This window comes from Thamnophis sirtalis, unplaced genomic scaffold, assembly GCF_051295495.1.
Source record: "Thamnophis sirtalis isolate CommonGarterSnake01/CBP01778 unplaced genomic scaffold, rThaSir2_p1.2 scaffold_3, whole genome shotgun sequence".
NCBI classification, from domain to species: domain Eukaryota; kingdom Metazoa; phylum Chordata; class Lepidosauria; order Squamata; family Natricidae; genus Thamnophis; species Thamnophis sirtalis.
In genome coordinates, this window is record NW_028261383.1 from 70,749,157 (window position 1) to 70,774,787 (window position 25,631).

At 35.6% G+C, this 25,631-nt stretch overlaps 3 protein-coding genes across 10 annotated transcripts in view; 1 reads left to right on the forward strand and 2 right to left on the reverse strand.

Moving 5' to 3' along the window:
- The window catches only part of MKRN2 (makorin ring finger protein 2), a 17,873-nt gene extending 13,718 nt beyond the window's left edge, over nt 1-4,155 (reverse strand). Inside the window, exons 1-3 of the mRNA XM_087709107.1 lie at nt 3,977-4,155; nt 2,720-2,848; nt 1,391-1,578 (exon numbers count right to left, since the gene is read on the reverse strand). Of these exons, the coding sequence (XP_087565233.1) occupies nt 1,391-1,578; nt 2,720-2,848; nt 3,977-4,005 (346 nt within the window). The 5' untranslated portion in view covers nt 4,006-4,155. The remainder of the gene's footprint in view (nt 1-1,390; nt 1,579-2,719; nt 2,849-3,976) is intronic.
- On the forward strand, nt 3,749-18,772 carry MKRN2OS (MKRN2 opposite strand). Of its 3 annotated transcripts, XM_087709108.1 has the most exons (5): nt 5,688-6,036; nt 6,340-6,389; nt 8,596-8,758; nt 9,991-10,246; nt 18,544-18,772. In XM_087709108.1, the coding sequence occupies exons 1-4, from the start codon at nt 5,774-5,776 to the stop codon at nt 10,223-10,225; spliced, it is 711 nt and encodes a 236-aa protein (XP_087565234.1). In that variant the 5' UTR covers nt 5,688-5,773; the 3' UTR covers nt 10,226-10,246; nt 18,544-18,772. The 3 variants fall into 3 exon arrangements, with proteins under 3 accessions (XP_087565235.1, XP_087565234.1, XP_013913463.2); XM_087709109.1 differs by lacking the exons at nt 5,688-6,036; nt 18,544-18,772 and adding an exon at nt 3,749-3,958 and having other exon boundaries at nt 9,991-10,436; XM_014057988.2 differs by lacking the exon at nt 18,544-18,772 and having other exon boundaries at nt 9,991-10,436.
- On the reverse strand, nt 10,756-25,396 carry TSEN2 (tRNA splicing endonuclease subunit 2). 6 transcript variants are annotated; one of them, XM_087709106.1, is made up of 13 exons: nt 25,042-25,223; nt 23,632-23,756; nt 23,263-23,481; nt 23,055-23,136; nt 21,741-21,777; nt 18,770-19,247; nt 18,245-18,322; nt 17,497-17,547; nt 16,873-17,011; nt 14,811-14,847; nt 13,854-13,965; nt 12,544-12,633; nt 10,756-11,176 (listed from the first exon to the last, which is right to left on the reverse strand). In XM_087709106.1, exons 3-13 carry the CDS (start codon nt 23,449-23,451, stop codon nt 11,117-11,119), a joined length of 1,353 nt encoding a protein of 450 aa, XP_087565232.1. In that variant the 5' UTR covers nt 23,452-23,481; nt 23,632-23,756; nt 25,042-25,223; the 3' UTR covers nt 10,756-11,116. The 6 variants fall into 6 exon arrangements, 5 of the variants coding, with proteins under 5 accessions (XP_087565232.1, XP_013913457.2, XP_013913459.2 ...); XM_014057982.2 differs by lacking the exons at nt 23,632-23,756; nt 25,042-25,223 and adding an exon at nt 25,261-25,396; XM_014057984.2 differs by lacking the exons at nt 23,632-23,756; nt 25,042-25,223 and adding an exon at nt 25,244-25,396.
- Nucleotides 25,397-25,631: the final 235 nt, after the last annotated feature.

The window sequence follows — 25,631 nt, forward strand, 5'->3', positions numbered from 1 at the left end:
TCCAGCGACATACTGTAAAACCACAAAGCTATGGCTATTAGTTGCCTACAAAACCATGCAGCAGCAACATAATCTATTAGCAGTACATGAAAATCATTGCAGATTAACAAAATACCAGTAATGACAACCAGAGGAGTGCACATAAAAGAACTTGTTTCAAGGTGAGGCTTGAGCATATTTTGGCCACAACATGAGTCTCCAAACACAGCACGTACTATTCGTCCTCCATAAGTAGCAGCCATCCAATCAGGGAGAAGAACATCAAGAAATGCAATTCAATATCACTACTGGGGTGGAAACTGGGGCTAAACTTACTTTCTGACTTCACCCATTATGAATCAGGTCTGCCCTTAACTACAGAGTTTAACGTAGGATCTATTTCTTGGTCAGTCTAGCAAGTGAGAGAATATTGGACCCAATTATTTTCTTTATATTTATCCCATAAAATCTTCCTGATATTATACATAAATTTAAAAAATGAGTGAAATATGACTCACAAAAAGCAAAAATCAGGATCTATAAAACTCTAGCAGGTGATTTTTTTAAAAAAAAAATTCAATTGACGTCAGGCAAGCTTCTAAGACAAGGCCATTCTATATCCATGATGCCAGCACCAAAAAGGTATTTCCTGTCATTTGCTAGAAATAGTAAAAAAAAAAAATCTTCACCTCAAGATATAGGTAGGTATGAATGGTATGAGACATGTTGGAAGCTTTCTTACATAAAGGTTTCTTAACCAATACGATGAACTATGCCTCCAATGGATGGAATCCTCAGAATTGTCATACAATATATGTCCAAAGACCTGGTTCTACAGAGAGCTGGCAAAGGATGGTAATCAACTATTTAGACATGCCTTGTATTTTCAGATGTCTGGTGAAGCAAATACTTTGGATGTATCTATCATTGGCTTGAACAACTGCACTTTGTATAACATACTTGCCATTATTGGCAAATGAAATATAAGGGGAATGGATATTATGGTAAATGACTGAGGAAAATGATCAATCATCATATGCAACTAGTTACTTTTCTTAGTACAATAGGTTGTTGCTGTTGTTTAGAAAAAAAAGAGGTCTATTTTCTGAAAAGATAGGACATGAAGTACTAATCAAGTCCAGATAGATGGCTGACCATGGCTGACTTCAAAAAGCTAAGAAGGATTAGGCTTGGTTAATACTTTGATGAGAGACTGCATACCATACCATGTTTGCAGATTAAACTTAAAAGAAAACCCAGAAGCCAGTAACAACTTCTCTATTACTACCAACAAAACTATATGGGTATATCTGTAATGTAACCAGGATAACAACTGATTGAAAGACTTCACATTTTAAGGACTCAGTACACAAAAGAAAATCCATTAAAAAAATGACCCACTCTTACTCACCTCTGTCCCTAAGCACCAAGGTTTTCTTTTCACGTTTTCCAGATTCGTGTACTTTACTTTTGGTAACAGTTGGGGTTTGCTCTGATGGAGAGTTAAGTCTTTGGAATGGTGGTGCAGCGATGTAAAGTGGTCTAGAACCCACTGGGCCCCCGGATGCAGAGGACCCCAGAGGTTTAACGTGATCATATCTTAACAAATGAGAAACAATGATGATCTAAAAACATTTATTTCAGAAAGCTCGCTGAACACAAAGACAAGACTCTGCTATTGTGAAATTTCTAATGGTTTGAAAGATAGTAATACTTGCAATATTGATTTGTTTCACAGAACTGATAACCTCAATGTAGGAACCTAAATTATTCTAATCCTAGATGCCGAAGATAAAAGAAATAAGAATTAACAGGCTTTTAGGGGCCTGAGTGATTAACTTTATAATATAATATAATAATATATTACATATTATAATATATTAATATATTAATAATATAATATTATAATATAATATATTAACATATATGTTAATATATATATGTATAAATGCTGTGAAATTCAAAGTTCAATGTAACAATTATAAAGCAATATAATGATATATAGAATTCCAAATGATTTTTAAAAAATTCATTCATGGTAATGTTTAGTAGTCTGATATAGCCGCTCATTAAAATCAATATGGATTCTAGTTTAACAATCTTAATTCAATCTGCTGAATTTAATAAAATAAATATTCAAGTATGTGCAGGATTATAACTTTAAGATGTGGATATATAAAGTAAATCAGAATCTATTGGATCTCTGGATATTTTACAATAGATCAGGATTTCTGACTTCTTAGAAGTTTAACATATAATTTTTATCTGAACTAGATTTTAGAGTGCAAGTAAAAAAAAAGAATTAAACTACAAAATCAAGAGTTTCCTCCTTTTAACAGTTGTCTGAACATTGCATTATGATTGTACTTTGAGATTGCCAATTTTGTCACTTATTTGGGAGCAAGAACTGCTGAATTTCACTTCTTTTGGAGTAGATATGCATATGGTCGGGGTGCTAAACTTGCAAACTTTTAGAAAGTCATCTCCCTAAAAATGAAACTTGTTTATGGACCATATCTCTCTGCAGTTTCTTTTAAAACAGTTACCAAAATTCTAAAGTTCCTTTTGTAAAAGTGGCTTTACCAGATTCCTTCAGCTCCCAATCATCTCACAGCAAACAGTGCTAGTAAGAAATTGTGAGAACTGCACTGACAAGAAGTACACAAACAATAAGCAGCTTCTTAAATGTGTTTAACATGATAAAACTGCAGGTTTTCTCTTGGAAACCAATAATACATACTTGCAGCGACTTCCATAGGCACACTGTCCTTTTTGATAGAATTTGCAGATAGTAGATGGTTTGCTTGTAGACAAGTCATGGGAAAACAGACACCTATTTCCTTCACGACATACTCCTTGTACAAAATACCTGCAATAATATAAATGTAAAGCTATATAGCAACAGATGTCAAAATACATAAATCTTTCAATATTTGTCAAGTCCATAAATAAATCTGCCAAGATTTTCTCCAGAAAGTTCAGAAAAGCAGAATGCAAAATATCTGTATATTGAAATATACAAATATCCTAAAATAAGAGGTAGATTTTAAACTCACGGCTCAAATAAGGTTACACTGCTGCCTTTATTAATGTTGGTTTTTTGGCGCTTTTAAAAGAACTTACAAAATATATTTTAAGATTCTGAATGCATGTACTTTATATCCTAAAAATATTCCCTTGAATATCAATAAGGAGAGACTTTGGGCAAATCAGCAATCCACAGGATTAATGCTACACTTCCATTCTGTATGAAACTTCAATCTTTTATGATAAGGAATTAAGAGAACCGCCTGATATTGACTTGTAGAGATGTTGAGGAGTTTTCTGGGTCAACTGCACAGAGGCCTTGGTCCCAAGAAACACTTTCTTTTAGGAATCATTTAGGGAAAATCTGATTTAGATCTTTAGATCGTTTAAGGGGGAATCAGTAACCCGCAATAACCCTCCCTGTTCTGCAAAAAGCTCCCCTATGTGTAATGAGCATTTTCAAAGGATACAACACACACACACACACCGGGGAAAGTGAAAGAGGGCCACTAGGGACCGAGTGAAAAGGCGGGATGGATTTAGCGGGAAAAACCTCTCCTATGTATAATGCGCATTTTCAAGGACTACAGCACACAAACTGGGAAAGTGAAAGAGAGCCATTGGGGAGCTCATGAAAAGGACGGGGTGGCGAGTTAGCGAAAAAAGCTCTCCTATATATAATACGCATATTCAAAGGCTACAGAACACACACAACCGGGGGAAGTGAAAGAGGGCCGCGTGAAAGGGATGGGATGGCGAGTGAGCGAAACAAGGACAAGGGAAGGGAATGGCTTTTCCCTTCCTCTCGAGGCTTAGACGGAGATGGAGGAGACCGGCGAAGGCGTCTCGGTCCCGTCCTCCTCCTCCCCCCACTCCCCGTAGGCGGAGCGTCTCCAGGCGCCCGTCCGTTTTTCGGGGTGGGGAGGAAAGCAGAGAGCGCTCATCCCAAGCGGTAACTGCTCCCTCAGACCTGCAGGTCACGTCCTTCGTGCTGCTCATGTCTCCTTTGGCACCGCTCCTGCTTCGGTGTCTCCTCCCTGCGCGGCTCCTCGCATTTTGGTTCCGCTGTAGCGCCGGGGAGCAGGGGGGAGGGAGAGGAAGGGAAAGCTGTTTGGGATCCCAACAAAGAGAGCCGGGCCTTTGCTACAGGAACTGGTTTCCGGCCGGAAAATATGAATGAAACGCTCTACCATAGAGCAGGAGGTAGAGAGAGTGGCTTTCCTTCACCCGGGAGAGTGTGGGCGGTACAGATCTTTTAGCTGGAGGGCCGCTTATGATAAATATCGGAAGGAAATCGGCCGCTCTTTTACAGAGTTACAAATTATTGGAAAGCCGCCTTTTAATAAAAAAACGGTCAGTCGGGAAAGGAACGGCCGCCCTCCTGCCTTTTGGCTACCATAAACTAACGCGCCTCTCCAGGTATACAGTACATTCACGAACAGGCCGTAGAGATCCGGAAGGCGGGACAGCGGCCGCCTGGTGGAAGCGAGATTGTTGGCTAGAGTGTACCTCCTCAGTTTAAAGTAATAGGGTTTCGGGACCCGCTACTTTTGGGATATCTGTGATTTGTGTTGCCTATCTGGCAGGGAATGGTGGGATACACAACAAGCAACGAGAGGATCTGGTTTTTGTCCTCGTTTTTGAGGCGCGAAATAGATAGGCAATCTGCTGTAGATTTATTGCAATGAATAAAATGTTTTAAGTTACAGCAAAAAAAAAATAGATGGTGTGAAACTGGGACATTGAAAGATTTATCTTGACATACCTTGAAGGATCGAGCTATTATGGATGTATCAGAACTTAACTTTAAAAATGTATTTTAAATGAGCAAATCCGTTTTGTATGTGGACACACACAGACACAAACACAGAGAGAAAATATGAGTATCCTAAAACTTCAGTGTATGTGGAGTAACTGACAACATTTCTGGCACTAATAACAACCATCACATTTTAAATCAATTTAAAGTTTATCTAATCCAAACTCTTCATGCTGTGTTCTCCTTTTGAAGTTATTTTGTAAAATGTATAGATTAAAAGGCAGAGCATAGAGATCAGGAAAGTGTTACAGCAGTCTCATGACTGTAAAGGTAAGGACAGACATGGTTTACATTGCATAAAACAGTATAATATAAATTAATTAAAAAGAAATGCCATCCCCTGGCTTTAATAACTCTATGATAAACTAGCATTAAATTTAGGATGCTGATCTTTTCCTGCCAAGGACAAAAGCTACTATTTCCCAATCTGGTTTCTTTCTGATAATTTGGTACTGCAACTCCTGAAAATCTCAGCCAGTAGAGCTAACAAGAATAGAAGAGTTGTATTTGGAAAGTTTTGATGACCAAATAAACTAGAAAACAGTTTACTTTTTTGCCTGTGGTGCAAAAGTCAGAAGATCTTTTTCAGGAAGAAATGGTGATAATTCTAAATCTGTTTAGTCCTCATTTTAATCACGGGATTATAGATCTACAAAGAGGTATCTGTTTACCATTAATTAACAGGTTATTCTACAGACTAATAACAGACAAATGGGATGCTTTCTATTTATCAAATCTAAGTCAGCACACAAGTACCAGATACAATTAGTACAAAAAGTGAACACTATCTCTTTAAAAGAATGTCCAGGAAAAGCTGTCCCTCCCATATCTTGTATCTCATTTGCTAATCCAGGTCACAGTAGAGGAAGAATTGGTCTTGGGATCTGTCGTTCTCAACTGATCTCTTCCTTCTTTCAATGCCCAATTCTACCGGCTTCTGTTTATTAAATGCAAGTTGGAAAGCAGGTTCATTTACCCAAGGAAGGACTGATCATGCAACCTTTGGACACAGAGAGAGCCTTAATTAAAGTCACCCACTGTGACAAAGATATTTTTGGCTGCTTAGTTCCCGAGAGCTGTCCATTGTGTGGGCAAAGGTTGATTTATGGAAGTCTGGAAGAAGCACCTGTCAGTATTCCAAGCCCATTTGTTAATGGACACCAAGAAAGATGTGCTTTTTTACTGAAACCCACTATAGGAACATTTCTAAGGTATGGGTCTTCCTTGTTATTCTATGGTTAGAAACAAGGCACATAGAAGCTGCCTTCTATCATTACTGGAATATAAGGCAAGCACCAATTTAGAAAAGGATTTTTACGCATCTGATTACTGGAGAGCTTTTTACTCAGAGGTTTTTAGAAGTAATTATTCTTGCTAAGCAAATAACCTTTGTATCTCTAATTGTATTTGAATAGCATTATGTCCAGCCTATTTTTCAAAAACTATTCGAATAAGTAAAAGAAAAAAATATCTACTGTCTTTTTCCAAAATGAAACATTAAAATGTCTTTTCAGAGATTATGATGGAGATTCTGACCTTCATGTTGGAATAACTAATACCAATGGTAAGAAAAACATATAATTAATCTTCTAATATGAAATGTTCTTGCATTGTAAATATAAACTGTACAGGACAAACAATTTGTATTTTCTATCCTATAAAGTAGTTTGGTTACATGCAGTGCTGATAGCAATATGAAATGGCCACTATAAAGCAGTGTCACCTATTGTTCGGCCTAGGAAATGTGCCTTTTCTGTCATAGCTTCTGCCTTTTGGAACACTCAGCTCCAACCCTGCTGGCCTTCTAGAAAGCCATAAAGACCTGGGTCATCCCGTCCCCCGTCCCCCCCCTCCTGCACTGTAACCAGGATGTTTAGTGAAGTACAGCATATATCTGTTTCTTATGCAGGTACGTGTAATAGTTTGATTGTGTATTCTGGAGAAAATCTAGGTGGTTGCCGAGTTGCCATCAACTTCATGACACATAATTATTGTGTTTTTTTCTTCTGTTTGCTGACCAAAATTCTATTGGTTGGATGGATGGGCATACAAATTTGTTAATAAATAAATATATGCCCTAGCTACAACTAGGAAGAGTGTTTTCAGAATTATAACAGAATGAGAAAAACGGTTTCCCCACTAATAAACCAAGCTTCTACTGTTTCCTCCTAACTCTTGATATCATTCTGTTCCTTTGGAAGCAGCTTTACAACTCAAAACTCCTTCCCTTCAATTCCAACACAAGTCTGTGTTGGCCAGGAAGTCTCCAGGCAAGTACAGTTTTGCTGGTTTATCCCTCAGGCCTTTTCCAGTTAGAAGGGCCCATGTAGCTCACCACTTCTCAGCAAATAATTTAATAAGGTTTTAAAGGCAGTTTGATTCTAGGAATGGCATGGGTTGTGCATATGCAAGCTAGTGATGAGTAGTGATGAGTCTCAGAATTAGCTGCATATGCCCAGCCCTCTTTTCAAAGTGTCCAGTAATCTACTCCACTGAGAAGAAAGTGGGGAGGCAACATATCTTGGGGCTGAATATATACTTAGAGAGAACTAGGAAGGACTTGATAGGATTTCCCTTCTATGCCTTGTACTGAGTAAATTAATGAGCCTTTGGAGAAGACAAAGACTGAGATGATTTTGGAACCACTATATTTTTGAAATTATTAATTTCAAATATTTGCTAATTCTCTAATTTGTGCAGAAGTTCAGTTCTGAGTGCATGTGAGGGCTAGGATGCTCTTGGTCAAGGAACAGTTTGGATGCTTGTACTGTATTAAGGTGGTTCTCTACTTTTCCATTTTTCAGGCCACTGGCTTCTTTGTATACATAGGATGCAGAAGCATTGGCTGCTTCTTGAGTATTAATCCTATTCTTTTGGCTTTCTTTCTTTATTGATAGCACTGGTATTTCTTCTTTAGCAAATATTCCTGGGTTCTTCCGTTTCTGTTTTCAAACTATTTTGCTTTCCTTCTATCATCTTTTTTTCTTTACATAGAATAGAATAGAACGGAATAGAATTCTTTATTGGCCAAGTATGATTAGACACACAAGGAATATTTTTTCAGTGTGTAAGCTCTTAATGTACATACAAGAATAGTGATAAGCAACAAAGTTATAGTCAAGTTATACCTCAAGTCTAAATCAACAGTTCCACTTAAAGGTTCTCACTGAACATAGGACTTATGTACAAATAGACTGCCTACTCACTAAATTTTTACCTATCTTTTCATTTGCTGGGATTTATGTTGAATAATGACTAAATCTTTCATAGTTGTCTTGCATATTTGACATCAACATACAGAATAAGAGTGAATGTTGTGCACATAAGGGTGCAGCTTGTAAAAGGGCAGTTTTGCAGGACAAGCTTAAAAGATTTAATTACATCATTCAGAATGGGAACATGGATAAAAATGGCAAACTCTGAAAGGTTATTTTATGTTTGCAAAGTAAATTTAGTATTCAAATATTCTATTTCTATTGGAATAATCTTTCTATTGTTCAAAATGATATATTTTAATTTTCTTGAGACACCAAATTCTTAGACAATAAATGCTTAAACAATTAGATGGTCAGAAAAACCACATTTGGTAAACATTCTTTGTTCCACTATTCCACATTATTATAACCAGGATTTTCAAATAGCTTCTGTACATGTCTATAAAGGAAATGAAAATATCACAAGAGGTAGTTACTAATAATCAGGCTTTCCATATTAGCATTGCATACACAGCCACTACGCCCTTCTGATCACATCTGTTGTTGTATTTGTAGGTTTGGTGTATAATTACAATGAAACTGGTATTACCATTGCTGAATACGGCTGGGAACAATGTGTGAGCATTCCACTAGTGCAGCCTGATATGTATGGCCTCCTTAACCAATGGGATACCTATCTAGGACAATTTTCAGCAACAGATATTTGGCTTCCACACAGGTAAAGAATTTAAAATGGTATTGGTGACTCCCTCTAAGATAGCAAAATTAACATGTTAATTTTTTGGACTTTCTTAGACTGTGAGTTATAACTGAGTCTCATGAAATAATTTGGAGAGAATAAACCTCTTCAGAACCTTTGTCTTCATTAGCCTATTCTAAGAAATAGAGCTAGTCCTCAGTTAATGACTGCATAGTTTAGCAACAATTTGAACTTATGAAGGTACCAAAAAAATGCTCATTTATATGGTGGCAGTATCCCATTGGCAATCTTCTCAGCTGGCTTCTAACAAGCAAAGTCAGTGGGGAAGAGCAGTGAATTGTAAGTTGCAACTTACACTGACATTGTGCCTAATGATGTGGGTTGTACACTTAATGACTGCATCATTTAGTGATGGAGTTCCCAGTCCCAATTGCAGTCATTAAATAAGGACTATCTGTGTTTAGATCTTTTCAAAATACATTTTTTGAAAAATTGGGATACAGGTAGTCCTCAGCCTACAACCATTTGTTTAGTAACTATTTGAAGTTACAATGCCACTGAAAAAAGTGACTTATGACCATTTTTCACATTTACAACCATTGCAGCGTCCCATGGTCACATGATCAAAATTTGGGCACTTGGCAACCAGCATGTATTTATGATGGCTGCAGTGTCATATGAGTCATATGATCATTTTTTGCAACCTTCTGACAAGCAAAGTTAATGAAGCTAGAGTCAACCATGTTACTAACTTAATAACGGCAGTCAATTTTCATGATAAGTGCAGCACCTTCCTACTATCTAAATTTTTTTACCTTCCATGCAAGAAGCTACTAAACTCACATTTTCCAATAATGCTCAAAGAATACACAGGACTAGTAAATAATTTATTGCAATATTCTTTGCCACACTTTTTCTTATTTGTAAACCTATTCTATTTATAAAGCTGCCACTTTTTATTTATATTCTGAGCATGATACAAATTTGCAACTAAAACCAGTGCCTGGCTTGCTCTTTTCTTCTCCCTTATTTAGACTGAATAGCAGGGTATTTGGATGTCTGTTTTGGTTAAAGAGCAGGATAATTATGTTAAATAAGTTAAGAGTTGTTTAGAATTCTGTTCCCCTTGAGAAAATTTGTTGTAAATAAACAGACGTTAATAAAATATACATTAATAAAATATACAGAAGTTATGCAGGAGCTTTGTTTTTTGTTGCTTTGAGACTCATTTCTCTTTATCTATTTAACAGATATGAAGAATGTTTCCATAATTGTTATACATATGCACTAACATTCATTAATTGTGTGCTGAGTGCCCAAAAGCAACAGCAAATGAATAAAAATGAATTTGCAGAGAAATTTGTAATTCCGCGAACAAGAAAAGCTTCCAAATATATCACCATCTATAAGGAAATATGCAAGAATGGTTTTTATGTTGTTGACCATCCTGCTCAAAAAGGCAGTACTTCTACCAATGCCGTTTGACTTTAGGCCGAAGCACTGACTGTAAGTAAAATTAAAATATTCATGTTAAGACATAAGGCATGTTCCTATCTTGCTGTAAGGAAAATGGGAAACATTACTATCATATTTAATTGGACAGAAATCCAAGAGAAATCAGAATTATTTCCTATTATCCATAAAACTGCAGAAACTGAATCACAATGTAATTTTTCTAATAAACATCTTTTCTACCTGTCTGAATAATTATATTTAGCATTATTTTAATTTAAAGACATTGATATGAAGTATAAAAATCTACAAATAGAAAAAAATCCATGGATGGGATCAAGAAACAAGGAACACTTCCTTTTTGTTGGAAGTGAAAGACAATTTTTAATAATTCTTTCTTTACTCCAGATGGCACTGGAGCAAAGACAATGACATTTTATTTAGCAATGACAATGACATTTTCCTTTCTGTGGGTGTATTCATGAATAGAAGTTAACCAACAAAATTAAATTCAGCATTCATAGAATCATAGAGCTGGAAGGGACATATAACTATCAAACACATGAATAAAATGTACTTTTATTTGGCATAATGTAGCAAGAAATTTTGGTTGACAGAAGTAAAAAAAAAACCACTTTGTTTAATTGATTTCAGCCATCTCCAACATACATGGTGTAACTGGAACAACATTTTGAGCCAAGACTATAGCAGAGGTTAATTAATTCTAGAAGTATTAAGCTAATAGACATAAAACATGCTCATATTAATTGTCACTATCCATTTGAGCTTTCATAAAAAAATCAAACTTGCAGTGCTCTATATTATATACATTTAATATACGTATGCTAAAAGGAGGAATAGTTAAACTTTATTTAGTTTGCTACAATTCTATTATTAATATTGCTCAACTTTTGGATTCCAATTTCACACCTCTTCTTGTTCACTGCGTTCACAAGATGAAACCCAACGATTTAGGATCAATTCCTTTAAAAAGAAAGACATTGATTATAAAATAAGTAAAATGCATACCATAAATATGGTTGCTGAATAATATTGTTAGCTAATGCATATTTTTCTATGCCTTTCCTATCCTTTAAGAGATAGCTTAAGGAGTAATACTGCATTTGGGCTGCTTCTATGTAATGTAAGTATTTGGCTCACAACAAGCTATAGCAAGCCAGAAACATTATGTGTCTATGAGTGGTATATGTAACTATGGTATTGAGACTATTAATGGAAATGGAAGAATGATTATTTCCTAAATATTGCTCCCCTTAATCAATATATAATGGTTGCTTCATCGCTAAATAAGGCAACAGTTGATCAATGAAAATATAGATAATCCTTGTTATTTTGGGGGCAGAGGGGGAAGGAGCATATATTTATGAATTTGATTATTTATGAAAATATCTTTGTCATCCTGAGTATCTGCATCACTATCAGACTTATTAGCAGACAGGCAGAATGGCAAATCACTACAATTGCCCAGTGTGCACATTCCCAATTGAGTTTTTGGCATTCGCTAATTCAGTATTTATGGCATTATCACAGAAAGTAATTACCACTAATACTTTCCTGTATCAGTTGCAATAACACTTCCAATATCATTTGGCTGACCTTTAGATTTTTTAAAAGATCAAACTATTTGATGAATGTTTTACATAACTGATTTTTAGCACTGCACATATTATGAGATTTTTTTCTTAAGCTTTTTCTCTTTGAACATATTCTAGTAAGGTGAATGCTTCATAGATTTCTTGTGATTTGATGCGGCTGCTTCATTTCAAAATAAAATATGCTCAAATTCCTTTAAAATTAAAGAACAGAGTATTTTGTATTCAAACCATTATTTTCCATAGTTTATTTTACTATACCAAAACATATTTTTAACATTGTTCTTTCAAACACAATTGCAGATAATTCTTATTAGTGATTAAAAAAATGGGACTGGCGACTTGACTGTAAAGTGAGGCCATTGCTAAGTGAAACTGTGGGCTTATCTTACTTAAGCTTTCCTTTGGTTTACAGACCTGGGAAGGTTGTAAATGTAAAGCTGCAAATTACTTTTTATCAGCATCATAACTGCAAATGGTTGCTAAACAAAGCGGTCACTAAATGATAACTACCTGTAACTTATTTTTGGACAAATTAGTTTAATATACCCGGATCAAGCATCACTCCTATTTCTTAGGGAGAAAAGATGTATTTCAATCTCTTCTAATATATATATTTAGTTTTAGAGAACTGACAGTGAATAAATGACAGTATATTTATTTACTATAGCAGAAAATAAATAAACAATTCAATGTTCATTTCTGAAAAAACATTAAATTGGGAGGAAACATACATACCTGGACTTTCATTCTTTTGAGACATTCAGGTGAAAGCATTTCTTTTTCATTCATATCAGATGGCTTAATCAAATAGCAGAACATGAGTTCCTGGTGACAAATGAATTATGTTACCAAAATGTCAAATAAATGGAAATACAACAGATGTTTTTCCTGAAAACTTCAAATTAAGGTTCATTCACTTTTTATAGCCGTAATGAGACAGATAGCATCTATTATTCTAATTTAAAACAAGGGTAAAAGAGCCCTTTTGTAAAATAGTTTTATACAAAATCTTATCATTTTCTGAAGAGCATTGGGAGCTCTTGCTCATTTTATTGCACTTAGAGAAGCCCAACCATTTGGGCAATTTTCGAGAGCTCATTTTCAGAGGAAAGTGAAGTGAGAAAAATGTGTATATAAGAACAGGTAACCTAGAGGGATGCTTAGCACTTTAGATTCAAAGGTAAAATATACTTTGGAGTGTGCAGGGATGGAAATGTAGACTTGCCTGCAACTCCTGAAAGCGGTTGGTGTCTTTTCCTAGGATTATGTAGCTGCCTGTTGCAGCCCAGTCCCAAGAAAATATGCATTTGGTATAAGGAGTTTGGGGCATGTATTCTATTTGTGCTCCTGAATCGTCTGAAGCACCATTTGGCTTTGAATCTAAGTGGTGCAGAGTCCTTAAAATTAGGTTTCTTGGCCTTCAGAAATAACTTTCATCTCAAGTTACTATAATTCAGTTGCTTCCTTCCATCCATTTACTCTTTCTGAAATGTACAGGGAGGATTATCAACGTTTATCCTAAATAGTGTATTAGGACAAACTAAATAAAAATATAGTTGAAAAGTGATCCACAAAAGCACTGGGTAGCTAAGTATTCAAACAAACCTCAATTATTAGAGAAATACAATCTGAACAACTCAAGCCCTCTAAAAACTAGAAAGCTGAAATACTGTATAGCAGTATTATGAAAGTTTAGCTTTTTAAAGCCATTTTTTCAAAAATGGAATCTAAAATCTGTTTCATATCTGTGACGGAATATTAAACAGGGAAAAGAGGAGAATCTTTTCTCCATCACAGCAGTGTCAGTCGACCAGACCACATTTGTAATTGCTTTACAATTCACACACTGAAACATATATGAAAGATGATTTTTCGCTGTTAACCAGAAACATACATACACACACACACATACTTACTCTTCATTTATTGCAAAATTATTTTATTACACACTTTGTATAATTTCATCTACTGCACTTAAAGTTATATATCAATTTTCCTTCATAGCATTTTTGGTGTAATTTAAAATGATTCTTCTTATTGGCTACCTTGGAAACATTTGCTGTAGTTCTGTTCAATCCAGACAAAGTTTTCCAACTGAATGGTCTGTGCAATGGTCCATCAAAATCATCATTAATTAATTCAGCAATTACAGAGTAACTGGAAAATAACCCCAAATATTTTTTTTAGGATGAAAAGTTAAAACATGTATTCAAAAATCACAACCCAAATAACTTAAAATACTGATGGTTCCTTCAGCATAAGTACAAGAATCAATTCAGCAAACAACAGGATATTAGTTCTCTTTTCATATTCTTTTAGCAATAGCACTTAGACTTATATACCGCTTTATAGTGCTTTACAGCTTTCTCTAAGCAGTTTTACAGAGTCAGCATATTGCCCCAACAATCTGGGTCTGATTTCATCAAAGGCATGGAATTCATCCCCTCCCCTGGCCACCAAAGCCATTTCCCTGCTTTCCAAATCATCTCTGGACAGCAGTGAGGGTCCCTCAGAACAAATATTTGTGAGGAGAGGTACTCATCGCCACCCCCTTTCATGTTTTAATTACTTTAATTAGAAGGAGCAATATTAATCTGCCTTCATCAAAGCAGCATTTAAAGACAAGGCAGCTTTTAATAAAATACATACTGATAATGCAATAGAAGTATGCCAAAACCAACATAACTGTTCTTTATATTTGAAATTCCAATTATTCAAGTGTTTGAGACCCTTATTTAAATCTCAGGGCATCTCCAGGGCTATTCTGTGGGTAACAGAACATTCCATTGTAGGATTGGTTATCTGAAAGTTCTTACTGAAGATGGCCACCCATGGGATCTGCTAATTTGAGGTTACTCTTAGCTTCAGCTTTGGAAAAACAATATTCGGAATTATGCCAAAGTAAATTAGAAACAAACATATAATCATATTTTCAAGTAGCATAAAAATTAACCATAATATACAGTAAAAATGAAAATTATATCTAAACCTTAATGCTATACCTGGCATGGTAAAAAGGAGGGCCTTTTCGATATAGCACTAAAACAGAAATAAAATGGACATTCATTTATTACAAAAGTCATATTTTTGTTTTTAGTTATAACAAAGTAAGATTGTGGTAACCTATTACAAAACTTTGAGGATCTAAACCACTTTAAAGTAAAATGAGCTTGTATTCTAATATTCTAATATGAATGTACTCTAAATAAGTTACAATGATACCACATATTTATTGAAAGTAAACAGATTCTTTACTTGCTTCCATCTACCAAAACTTTCATGTCTGTACCAAAGGTGCTTTTTCAAGAGCCAACTGGACTTTTTTTTTTCTTTGAAGATGTTTCGCTTCTTATCCAAGAAGCTTCTCCAAGAAGAAGCTTCTTCTTGGATGAGAAGCGAAATGTCTTCAAAGAAAAAATTAAGTCCAGTGGCCTCTTGAAAAAGCACCTTTAGAATAATCATGACTTGGATGACTTGAGATTCCCCATAGACACTCTCATGTCTGTAACGGGGCAAAATGGTGCATCATAGGGCAAAACCTTTTGAGCCAAGATACCTCAAAGAGGCTAACTTACAGAATGCATCCAAAACTGGGTCCCATGACTCCCATGGAATTGAAATTTAACAAATTTTATAAAAACAATTATAACAATTTTTATAAAGCGTTTTATGACATACAGAATGTCACAAAATATTTCCTGTGGTCAGTTCTTACTATCAGACTATGCTATACAGTTCAACTAGGCTTTGTTCGAGGCAGATGCAATATGAATATCCCTGAATTTTTAGGAACTTTTCAAATAAATTAGAAGCCCTGCCATTGTGGAAGACGTTGAGGAATCTGGAACCTTATAAGGAAACAATTAGCCAAGGGATCACAGACTGTTTAGCAGAGTTTTATTGATGTACAGGGAAAAAAAATATACATCAAATTAATACATACATAAAATCATATACAGGTAATCCTCAAGTCCTCAATTGAGCCCAAATGACTGTTGTTAAGTGCAACATTTGTTAAGTGAGTTTTGCCCCATTGCACGACCTTTCTTGCCACAGTTGTTAAGTGAATCATTGCAGTTGTTAAGCTAGTAACACAGTTCTAAAGTGAATCTAGCTTCCACATTGAGAAGCTTGCAAAAAGTGATCCCATGACTTTGAGACACAGCAACGGTCTTAAGTATGAACCAGTTGCCAAGCATCTGAATTTTGATCACCTGATCATGGGAATGCTGCAACGGTCGTAACTGTGAAAAATGGTCATGTAACTTTTTTCAGTGCTGTGGTAACTATACAGTCATTAAATGAACTGTTGTAAGTTGAGGACTACTTATATCATAGAACAATAAAGCCCAGCATTATTCTTTGCCATTTTTTCTCCAAACAGCACAAATCCCTAAAATGGGATGTTCAGTCTAAAACCAAGCTTACAGGGAAGAGTACTGCTGCCTTCACATACCATATTTTTCAGAGTATAAGACGCATCAGAGTATAAGATGCACCAAGATTTTGAAGAGGCAAATAAAAAAAAAGTTTTTGCACTCTGCAAACTTCTCCAAAACGGCCCATTTTTCGTGAAAACGGGCTTGTTTCCCCCCCAAAAGGCATGAATAGCCTTTGGGGGGTTTGCAGAGTTCTCCTGGAGCCCGGGGAGTGGGGTAAAATTGAGAAAAAAAACAGGCTGTTTTTTGCTCTTTTCTGCCCTGTCCAGCCCCCAGCTCTCTAAAAGCTATGCGCGGCCATTTTGGTAAAGGAGGCAGGGTTTTTGGAGGCAAAAAATGTCATATTCAGTGTATAAGATGCACCCAGATTTTCAGCCTCTCTTTTGAGGGAAAAAGGTGTGTCTTAATACTCCGAAAAATACGGTAATATGTTTCAAGAATATGACAAGCAGATGAAACTATACTTAAGATAATATACCAATATTCCTAGCAGCAGAACATCAACCCCCACTAAAGAGTGACTGAAGGTAAAGAAAGAGGAACATTCACATAACAGAGCAAGTGAATGGATCCAGTCTTGTACAGTTGCTTCATTAGGTGCTAATAATGAAAGAATACTACTTACACAAATCAGTTCCATATTTCAGGCCAACTTTAGGGATCCATCCTTTACTGCGGAAGTAATGATAAGCCATGTACGTAGCCTTAAAATTTGGTTGTGCTTTACTAAAAAGGTCCCATAACGTCAAGATAGATAAAGGTGCCTTAAAAACACAACCATGATTATTGTGAATGAATATATTCTAATATTATAGAAATGTCATAGACGGTGCTTTGCAACATTATAAAAACAAACCAAATAGAACCCAAGTGTGAAATATGTTATAAAAAACAGACAATAGTAGCTTGGTAGGGCTATTAATATTTCACAATGATAAAAGTTCAACAATAATTTCTAAAAAAATGTCCTGCATACTTTCTTTTAAAAAAAATTACTGCCTCATACTTGTATAGAAGTTGAACAGTCAGTTTTAAACAAAAATATTATTTCAGTAATGCAGTCAAAAATTATTTACATACATTAATGAATAAAAATATTTATATAAACAAATAAGTAGCACCTTTTAAAAGTTGGTATAAAGTACCTTAGAAAGAATATGCTTTATTATTTGCTAATAAGTACTCCAATCAACAGATCTCTCACTTAAGAATTACTACTGACAAAATTACCTCATTGCAATTAACTTACCTCATTGCAATAAATATTTAAACACCCGAGAGCATAGACCAGGAAAAAAGCCTAAAAATGACATCAAATAAAAATTAGTTTGTGCATGTTTAAAGTACTAGAGTACTGGGAAAGCTTTCTTACATAAATAGTTAAAAAGGAAATAATATTTAAAGATACAAAATTATTGCACAATATTTAAAATTTTATAAGAAAATGGGATTTGGTTAGATTAATTTACATTTGAATAAGCAAGTATATGATTACAGAAACTATTTCTACACAGCAATTATAATACCAGATACATTTTCCTAAACAAGCTAAACTGGGAAAAACCAATATTTCCCCCTTTACGTATGTACTACCACAAAATGGAAGCAGTCCAGAGAGGAATAAACTTCCATTGTGCACATTAGCGTTAAGCAACAGAAATCCATTGCTGAAGGAAGAAATCAAGGGAAAATCTCAGGGAACATTCTGTGAAAAAAAAGTAAGAGACGCTAAGACTTGGTGAGTCAATTTTTGCTATCATGCAACATTTGGTTGCATGGATCAGTAATTCCAGTTAGTTGCTGCTTAATGAAACTTGTTACAATAGGTTTGCTAGACAATGTCACTTTGCTGTCTCAATTATGCAAGCATCCATTGAACTCCCAGTCTTATACGTTTGCCTGGAAGTTTTCAGTTTAGACTTTTGAAAAAGATACTTCTTTATAAAGCTTTTTCCTAATATATGCAGATGCAAACTAAGAGAGAACATAAAACTTACCTCTTCTAGACTGAGTTGCAGATATTCAAAAATCCAGAAAGGATTTCTTCGGCATACTAAGTTTGCTTTTTTAATTAACTACAAGAAAGTAATGAAAGTTATAAGGAATAAATCAAAACATCTCTGTAATTTACATAGCATCAGCTAAAGGTCAGCCATCATAATGAATTATATTTCCTTTGTGTCATAAGACATCCTCTTGATATTTTTGGCTTTTCATTCCTAAATCCACCAGCTTTTGTTCTAACATTATAACAGTTCTGCAGGCAAAGACATGATTTTCTGTATTCCCTATTTAGGCTCATTGCTGTTGCGACATGCTTTGGAATAGGACAGAGGAAATGCAACCAGACTCCTGAAGTAAAATGGCAAACGATTTCTTTAAATACACTTTACTGCTATCCATCAACTGATTAGTTTCAGGAACTCTTAATAAAAAGGGATAAAGGTATCTATAAAGCAGAATACCCAATTTAATAAGTTTTAAATTGACTTTACTATTACCCACAATCAAGTTATGCTTACATGCAATTCCTCACTTGTTTCCTCTTTCATACACAAATCTGATTCTTTTTCTTCTATTAATACGAGCTCGTGCTCATATTCATTATTACTGAAACAATGAGATTCTGGTTCAACATAATTGTCTTCTCTGCAGCTATCATACATATTGAGAACACATTGTTGTGGTGAAGGAGTTTTAGCTAAAATGTTAGCGTCTGTTATATCTGATTCACTACAGTCATGTTTATCTAATGAATCACGTGAATTATCTTTGAAAGACCTGTTATTGTCATTAATTTCAGATGAAGCCATTAAAAGCGTTTGTTCTTTATTAGCTTCCATTTTAAATGTTTCTTCATCTTGAAATCCATTATTTTGTCCAGTTTCTATTCTCAGATTAATTTGTTTAGTGTAATTTTGTATGATGTTGTTAATTGTGGAGTCATCTAGTCCTTGTTCTGACAGACGGTTTTTAGCCCATTCAACACAATGCTGGTATCTGGAATAGAAGAAAACAGAAAGGATGGGCTCATAAATAAACTTATGAACAATATAAAAGTATCTGTAAAACAAATGAACACTTCTCGAGTTTTACTGAAGACCTTGGTATATTAGGAGTCCCTCTTTTGAGGGAACATGAGTTTATAAATATGAAAAATAAATAATGTTTAGTTTATTTAATCATATATTCTATATCTCTGGCTACTCATAAACATTTTTATGGTTATTCTTCTATTGCACAGCATATAAAGATTGCAGGTATGATTATCTTTCTGGGTTACCCCCAACCTCTGAGATTCTCAGTGGTGCGTATGAAGAAAAAAGTATTATTTGCTAAAGCTTTTATCTCTTGATCAAGACAGGTTAAGTGGTATTAATTGAGGCAAATACATTAAAATTTCACTACTGTTAACGTGTGTTATTGAATGATGAAACCAGTAATTTCTCTCTTTTACTCATATCTTTTATGATTGTTGTGTTATTTTATTCGCCAGTTACTCTTGCAAGCTGAGCATCCTGACGAACAGCAACTTGTAGATAAAATAAAAAAATAATACAACAATGTCACATCAGAAATGTAGAGCTGAATCTGAATTCCAGCTTGAGTTCTAGGGTCTTAATTAAATTTAGAAAACATTTTTTATGAATATTTGAGAATTATTTTCTTTTAAAAATGCAATGTACTATAAAGGAAGTATTTAATTTAATCACTTATTTGTATTAATTGTTAATTAATTTTTAATTAATTGTTAATTGTTCTTTAATTAATAATTATTATATTGTTATTCACTGTATCAGAGAACTTTGAAATATATAATACTGGCTTCTTCTTGACTGGGATATGAAGTATGCTTCAGAAAGAATTACTGATGCCAGTAATGTTTGATGATGGCAATCAGAGTAAACTCCAACACTTCCATTTTTAAATGCTTCTTTGAATTGTTTGCTCAGCCCTTTAGGATTCAAGATTGCTCTGATGCCTGTATTCATCTTTTGAAAATAAAAAGATGGAATAAACCAAACCAAAGCTTGACTGCTATTTCTAAGATTCTGCTAACTCATGCTTAAATATATGACTTTTCAGCATATTTCTTGAACAACAGCAATGGCAGATGTGAGCTTCATAATAGAACATAAACCTATTTCTGAACAAACAAGCAAATTCCGATGAATAATTTTCTGCAGCAGTATTCCTCATCTAAGGATCTGGAGTAAATGGTGATCTGATTAAGAATTCTAAAACATGTTTTTCTTTAGCTTTCTGGATTGCTTTGACATCACAATATTTTTAAAAATTCTTCTTAAATTTCAGTAACGAAGTATACGGTAATTTCAAGAAAATAACATCTTTTGTATGCCTTTATAATTATCTGAGGAACTCTAACTGTACAAGCAACTTGTTTTTGATATCAGAGATCAGAGTGAAAGGATCCAGCACTTTTAAATATGTTCTTTGCCACAAGCAAGGCTTTTTTCTTCATCCCGAAATATAACAAAGGATTACTCTAAAGTTATAAAGAGGGAAGTTGTTATTATTGCTTAAGAACGTGAATATGTGTCCCATTCTCAGACAAATGTTTTTATCTTTATATTAAAAGGCAGTGAGGAATGAAACAGACATTTTTTTTAAAAGATCATCCTTTGTGAGAATAAAATGTATGGACACATATTCTCTACTGAATTATAAAATTTAAGTCTGAAAAGTTGAAGCTAGTTCAAACTCCACTGCTGTCCAAGTATGGCCAAAAACTGTCCTCCATTCAAAAAGGCAAGTTTAAAAGTGCAACCATCTTAACTGCTCCAGAAGAAAGTGTTAATTCCAAGAAGGAAAATAACCTATAATTCTGAAAAGACAGGGTTTACTGAAATTATAATTGAAAACAAGCCATAATCACTCTGATTTCTTCACTAACCAAAATTTAAACAAGTCAAGGTTCCTCATATAAAGCCCTTGTAAAAAAAGTGTAATTCACCTAGATTGTTTTGGTTTTCTTTGATATGAGAACAAGAAAACGGGACCACGGTTGATATACTTTCTTGTTAATTCTGAAGCAAGATTCAGTATATTATATATTGCAACAGATGACTACTAGTTTAATATTCTAAAGTATATTCATGATGTTACCCAGTTTGGTAATGAAATGCTTGTAAGAAATCTACCAAGCTGAGAGTACCAAGATCCCACAGTTCAATCCTGAACCACAAATATTCTCTTCTATTGGTAATACTCAAAAGGCATTTCAAATTAGAACTTAAATCATTACTTGATAATTCTTGATTCAAAAAAACCTGCCCATATTTAGATTTCTCCACTATATCACTTAATAATTGGAACGATGATGGTCCAAGATTTAATTGGGGAATCAAACAAAGAGTACTTTGTTTCTTTAAAGTATCTTAACAATGAGACAACACTTGATTAAATTGTTATTTTTATAGTTACTAAGTATGCTCAAGCTCTAGGCCAGACAAAGCTAAAAGAAAAACTTACTTTTGTGATGAGATTATTGGCATATTTAATTTAGCATCTGCAATAGAAAGTATAATTACTATTTTATATACATATTAAAACATTAATAATTGTTTGGATGCAATTTCAGAAAGACATTCATAATAAGATATTTACCACATAATATTCAAAATGCTTTATTATGAAAATTACTTTGAATGTTGGGAGGACGACAGTATATAAATATATGGGGTTAATAAATTTAGAAATATGCTAATCTTGAAATACATTTGAAAACTCTAGCTATCTTCCAATCTCCACAATCACAGAACGCAAAGCAGCACTGCAATATTGTGTAACCAAATGCCTACCACATGCCCTTTTAATTTATCTGGGAAGATTCGGAGCTGGTTACTTCTGAGGAAATAGATAGAGGTCCTCATGGATGCCAGTTCTGCTACTTTTGTGCTAGACTGGTGCCCCTCTTGGTTGCTTCAGGTCCTCTAATAGCAATAGCAATAGTTAGACTTATATACCGCTTCATAGGGCTTTCAGCCCTCTCTAAGCGGTTTACAGAGTCAGCATATTGCCCCCAACAACAATCTGGGTCCTCATTTTACCCACCTCAGAAGGATGGAAGGCTGAGTCAACCTTGAGCCTAGTGGGATTTGAACAGCTGAACTGCTGAACTGCAGTCAGCTGAAGTAGCCTGCAGTGCTGCATTTAACCACTGCGCCACCTCGGCTCTGGGAGGTGACATACAGTTGGATCCAAGCAGTTATTAGTGACTCACTGGAGGATGGGGCAGGGCTACCTCTCTTGAAGGGGGCACTGTATGCCTGTTTCTCAAGAGGCCTTCCTTTGACTCAACTGAGTTGGATAATTTTTGTCCATTCTCCAACCTTTCCTTTTTAGGGAAGATTCTTTTGAGAGTGAAATGGCAGGTTATTTGTTCAATTGCTTCTCCCACAGTATCTACTTTTTCAACTATGTCTGATAGATGCTACCAACCAATGGAATCAAGAAAGTGTGCCTTCTCTCCACAGCCCCTGCTTTGTGAAGCACCTTTTCTCCTGAGATATGGCAGGGCTTCACTCTCCTAATCTTTTGAAAGGCTTTGAACAACAGGTTCTTCCTGTAGGATAGGGTGAAGCTAGAGCTCAATTCAGTTGAATGTGGCTGTGTAGAGGTGTATTGCTTTTAGGGTTCAAGGTTGGGGGTGGGGAGACAGAAGGATTGGTTGTTGCTGTTCTGTGATCCTGTCCAGTATTCTAGTATATAAGCTATTTGAGTCTAACACACACACACACACACACACACACACACACACACACACACACACACACTTCAGTTTACCTTTCCATTTAGCAGTCAACATAGGATCTGAAATATTATATTCTGGTCGACTTCTTGAAAGAATACCTTTTCCAAAAAATCCCTAGAAAACAAGCAAAGCTAGGATATCACTCATTTAACAAAACATTTTTTGTTCCAACAGAAATGCAGGATCAGTATCCAAGACTGATTAATAATGGATTATACAGATAAAATGAGACAAAAATACCTTGCTATATAATTGTTCTATATCTTCAGGATTCTTCACAATTACATTGTTATTTATCAATTCAGCCCGGCACATTTTATAAACTCTTCCATGATTGCCTTCTACGGAAGGAGAAATAGGGAATGGGGAATCATATGATTCATATACTTTTCTTTTCCTTCTGGGAGGATGAAAAATTGCTTCTGCCATTTGGTATTATCTTTCTCTCAATGGAAGAATCTAAGGGTAAAGAGCATAAATAAATATTTAGTAATATTCTAAATTATTAACTGTTTATGTTATCCAAAGCTATATATAGGTAGTCCTCACTTGGCAAATCCCCTGTTAAGGACCATTTACAGTTAGGGCAGCACTGAAAAAATAACTTACGACAAGTCCTTGCAATTATAACCATTGTAGCATTTCTGTAATAATAATTGAGAACCAGTCATTTTACAATCAGGTGTTGATGACTATTGTAGTATCCTATGGACACAGTTTCTGTGCTTCATAACCTGCTTCCAACAAAGCAAAGTGAATGGAGGAGCTGTCAGTAAAATTGCAAACTGCAGTCATGTGATGTGCTTAATGATTACAGGTGAGTTGCTTAACCACCTTGATAGAACTGAGGTCATACCTCCATTATAGTAATGTGATACCTCATTAAATAACCATGTGGCTTAGTGATACCAGTCCCAATTGCAGTTGTTTAAACAAAGACTACCCATATTCTTATCAGCTTTCAAAGTGTTGTGTCGGTCCAAGGCTTAAAATAGTGGAGATGCCAGAGACTGAATATGGACTTTTATGCATGATAATAGTATGGCTCTTTACTGAGGTATAGCCTCTTCCCAAACACAAAGTATTTTGAATCAAATATAGATTCAGGGGGATGTCCTAGAGCCATCAACACTGGAACCTTTGGCAGTAATATGACCACTATTTTCTTTTAAAATACATCCCGACTTTCCCCTCTAGTCTCCAGCTTAGCCACTTGCCTGTTCTCCCCTATCCAATTATTAAACAGGCTGCATCATACTTAGCATTTCTGGAGGTTGATGGGGAATGTCTAGTGTCTTCTAGATGCTGCCATCTGCTCTGGCACTTTTTATAACCCTTTACTCAATACCAAAATGGGAAAGGGGGAAAAAAAGACACTTGCACAAGTTCTTCTTTTATACAGACCATAAGCCAGCTGAGGGGAAAGTAATAACACATCCAACCCCAACAGACATGTACCCCCCCCCATTATCTTATTCAGAACTGTTAAGGAAGAACTTTTATGGTTATTTCAAACAGTATTTATCAATGGGTTTCTGCAGATATGTCCTAGTCTTAGTACCATAAGTAAGAAACTCCATATAAATTTCTCTGAAAAAATGGAAGTAACAAGAGCTTGTTTCCCTTAGGAAAAACAACAACAACTGCATGTTTACTCTTAGATCTGACATTCAAGACTTTATATGCCGTCTAAGGAGGAAAAGCTGGCATGCAGTATATGAACTTGTTACACAGATACCCAATTCTCGCATTACTAATGGTGCTAAAAACTAAAAGAATGCCTATTTCCTTAATTAGGTCGCTATGAGGATTAAAAAAATACATCTGTACATATGCGTGCAAGGAGTTATATTTCCCTGATTTGGCTTCTATATTCTTCACTTTAAAAAGCTCCATTTTCAGAGCTCGCGAGTTAGAGACTAAGAGGGGAACTGAGCTTTGGGAATAAAATGTAACGCGGCCAAGGGCAGCCTAGCCCTAACTTCTTGCCGCTTCCTTGCCGAGTTCTGAAGCTAATACCCAGGTTGGACCTCACTCAATGCGTGGATAGGAGGCCACACGGAAATCCCAGGACGGCAGTCTCGAATGGGAAGTCAGAAAGCAACTCAGCGGAAGACAGCGGGCGAACCATTCCGCGCGCGCCCGCCCAGATAACAGCAAGGCAAACCCCTATGACGTCGGCAGAAGTCGACCCCGACCAGAAAGAGACCACCCGGCTTACTTAAACTCCCCACGTACTGTTAGAGCCGAAGGGTTTTATTTTGACGACTGTTCTCATTTACGGTCCAGCGTGGTCGTTGTGGCAACGGAGAAGCGCAGCAGAAGGCCGCTTCAGAAGATGGTGTGGATTTACGGCTCGGTTGCTGAGGCAACGGAGAGACGGCGGGGGCGGGGAGGGAGAAAGCGCGTGATTACGAAGGCACGTCAAGACTCCGTCATCGCGGTTCGGGCGATCACGTGCCTTTCATGCGACTGACGGGGGGGTGTCTTCTCCGGTGGAGGAGGGGGGGCTATAATTAACTCAGTCTAGTTGAGTTTAAAGGTATTTACGCGCGTCTGTTCGTTGCAATGGTGTGTCGGGAGATTATTTCTGCATATCTCTGTACACG

Bases quoted from the DNA above. Each gene is read 5' to 3' on its own strand.
- MKRN2OS (XM_087709108.1), top strand. From the start codon at position 5,774: ATGCAAGTTGGAAAGCAGGTTCATTTACCCAAGGAAGGACTGATCATG. The intron at 6,390-8,595 runs GTAAGAAAAACA...TTGTATTTGTAG, and splicing joins TGGAATAACTAATACCAATG to GTTTGGTGTATAATTACAAT. The intron at 8,759-9,990 runs GTAAAGAATTTA...TCTATTTAACAG, and splicing joins GATATTTGGCTTCCACACAG to ATATGAAGAATGTTTCCATA.
- TSEN2 (XM_014057982.2), bottom strand. From the start codon at position 23,451: ATGGCAGAAGCAATTTTTCATCCTCCCAGAAGGAAAAGAAAAGTATAT. The intron at 23,137-23,262 runs GTATTTTTGTCT...CTTGTTTTCTAG, and splicing joins TAGAACAATTATATAGCAAG to GGATTTTTTGGAAAAGGTAT. The intron at 11,177-12,543 runs GTATGTATGTTT...TTCTTTTTAAAG, and splicing joins TCAAAAGAATGAAAGTCCAG to GAATTGATCCTAAATCGTTG.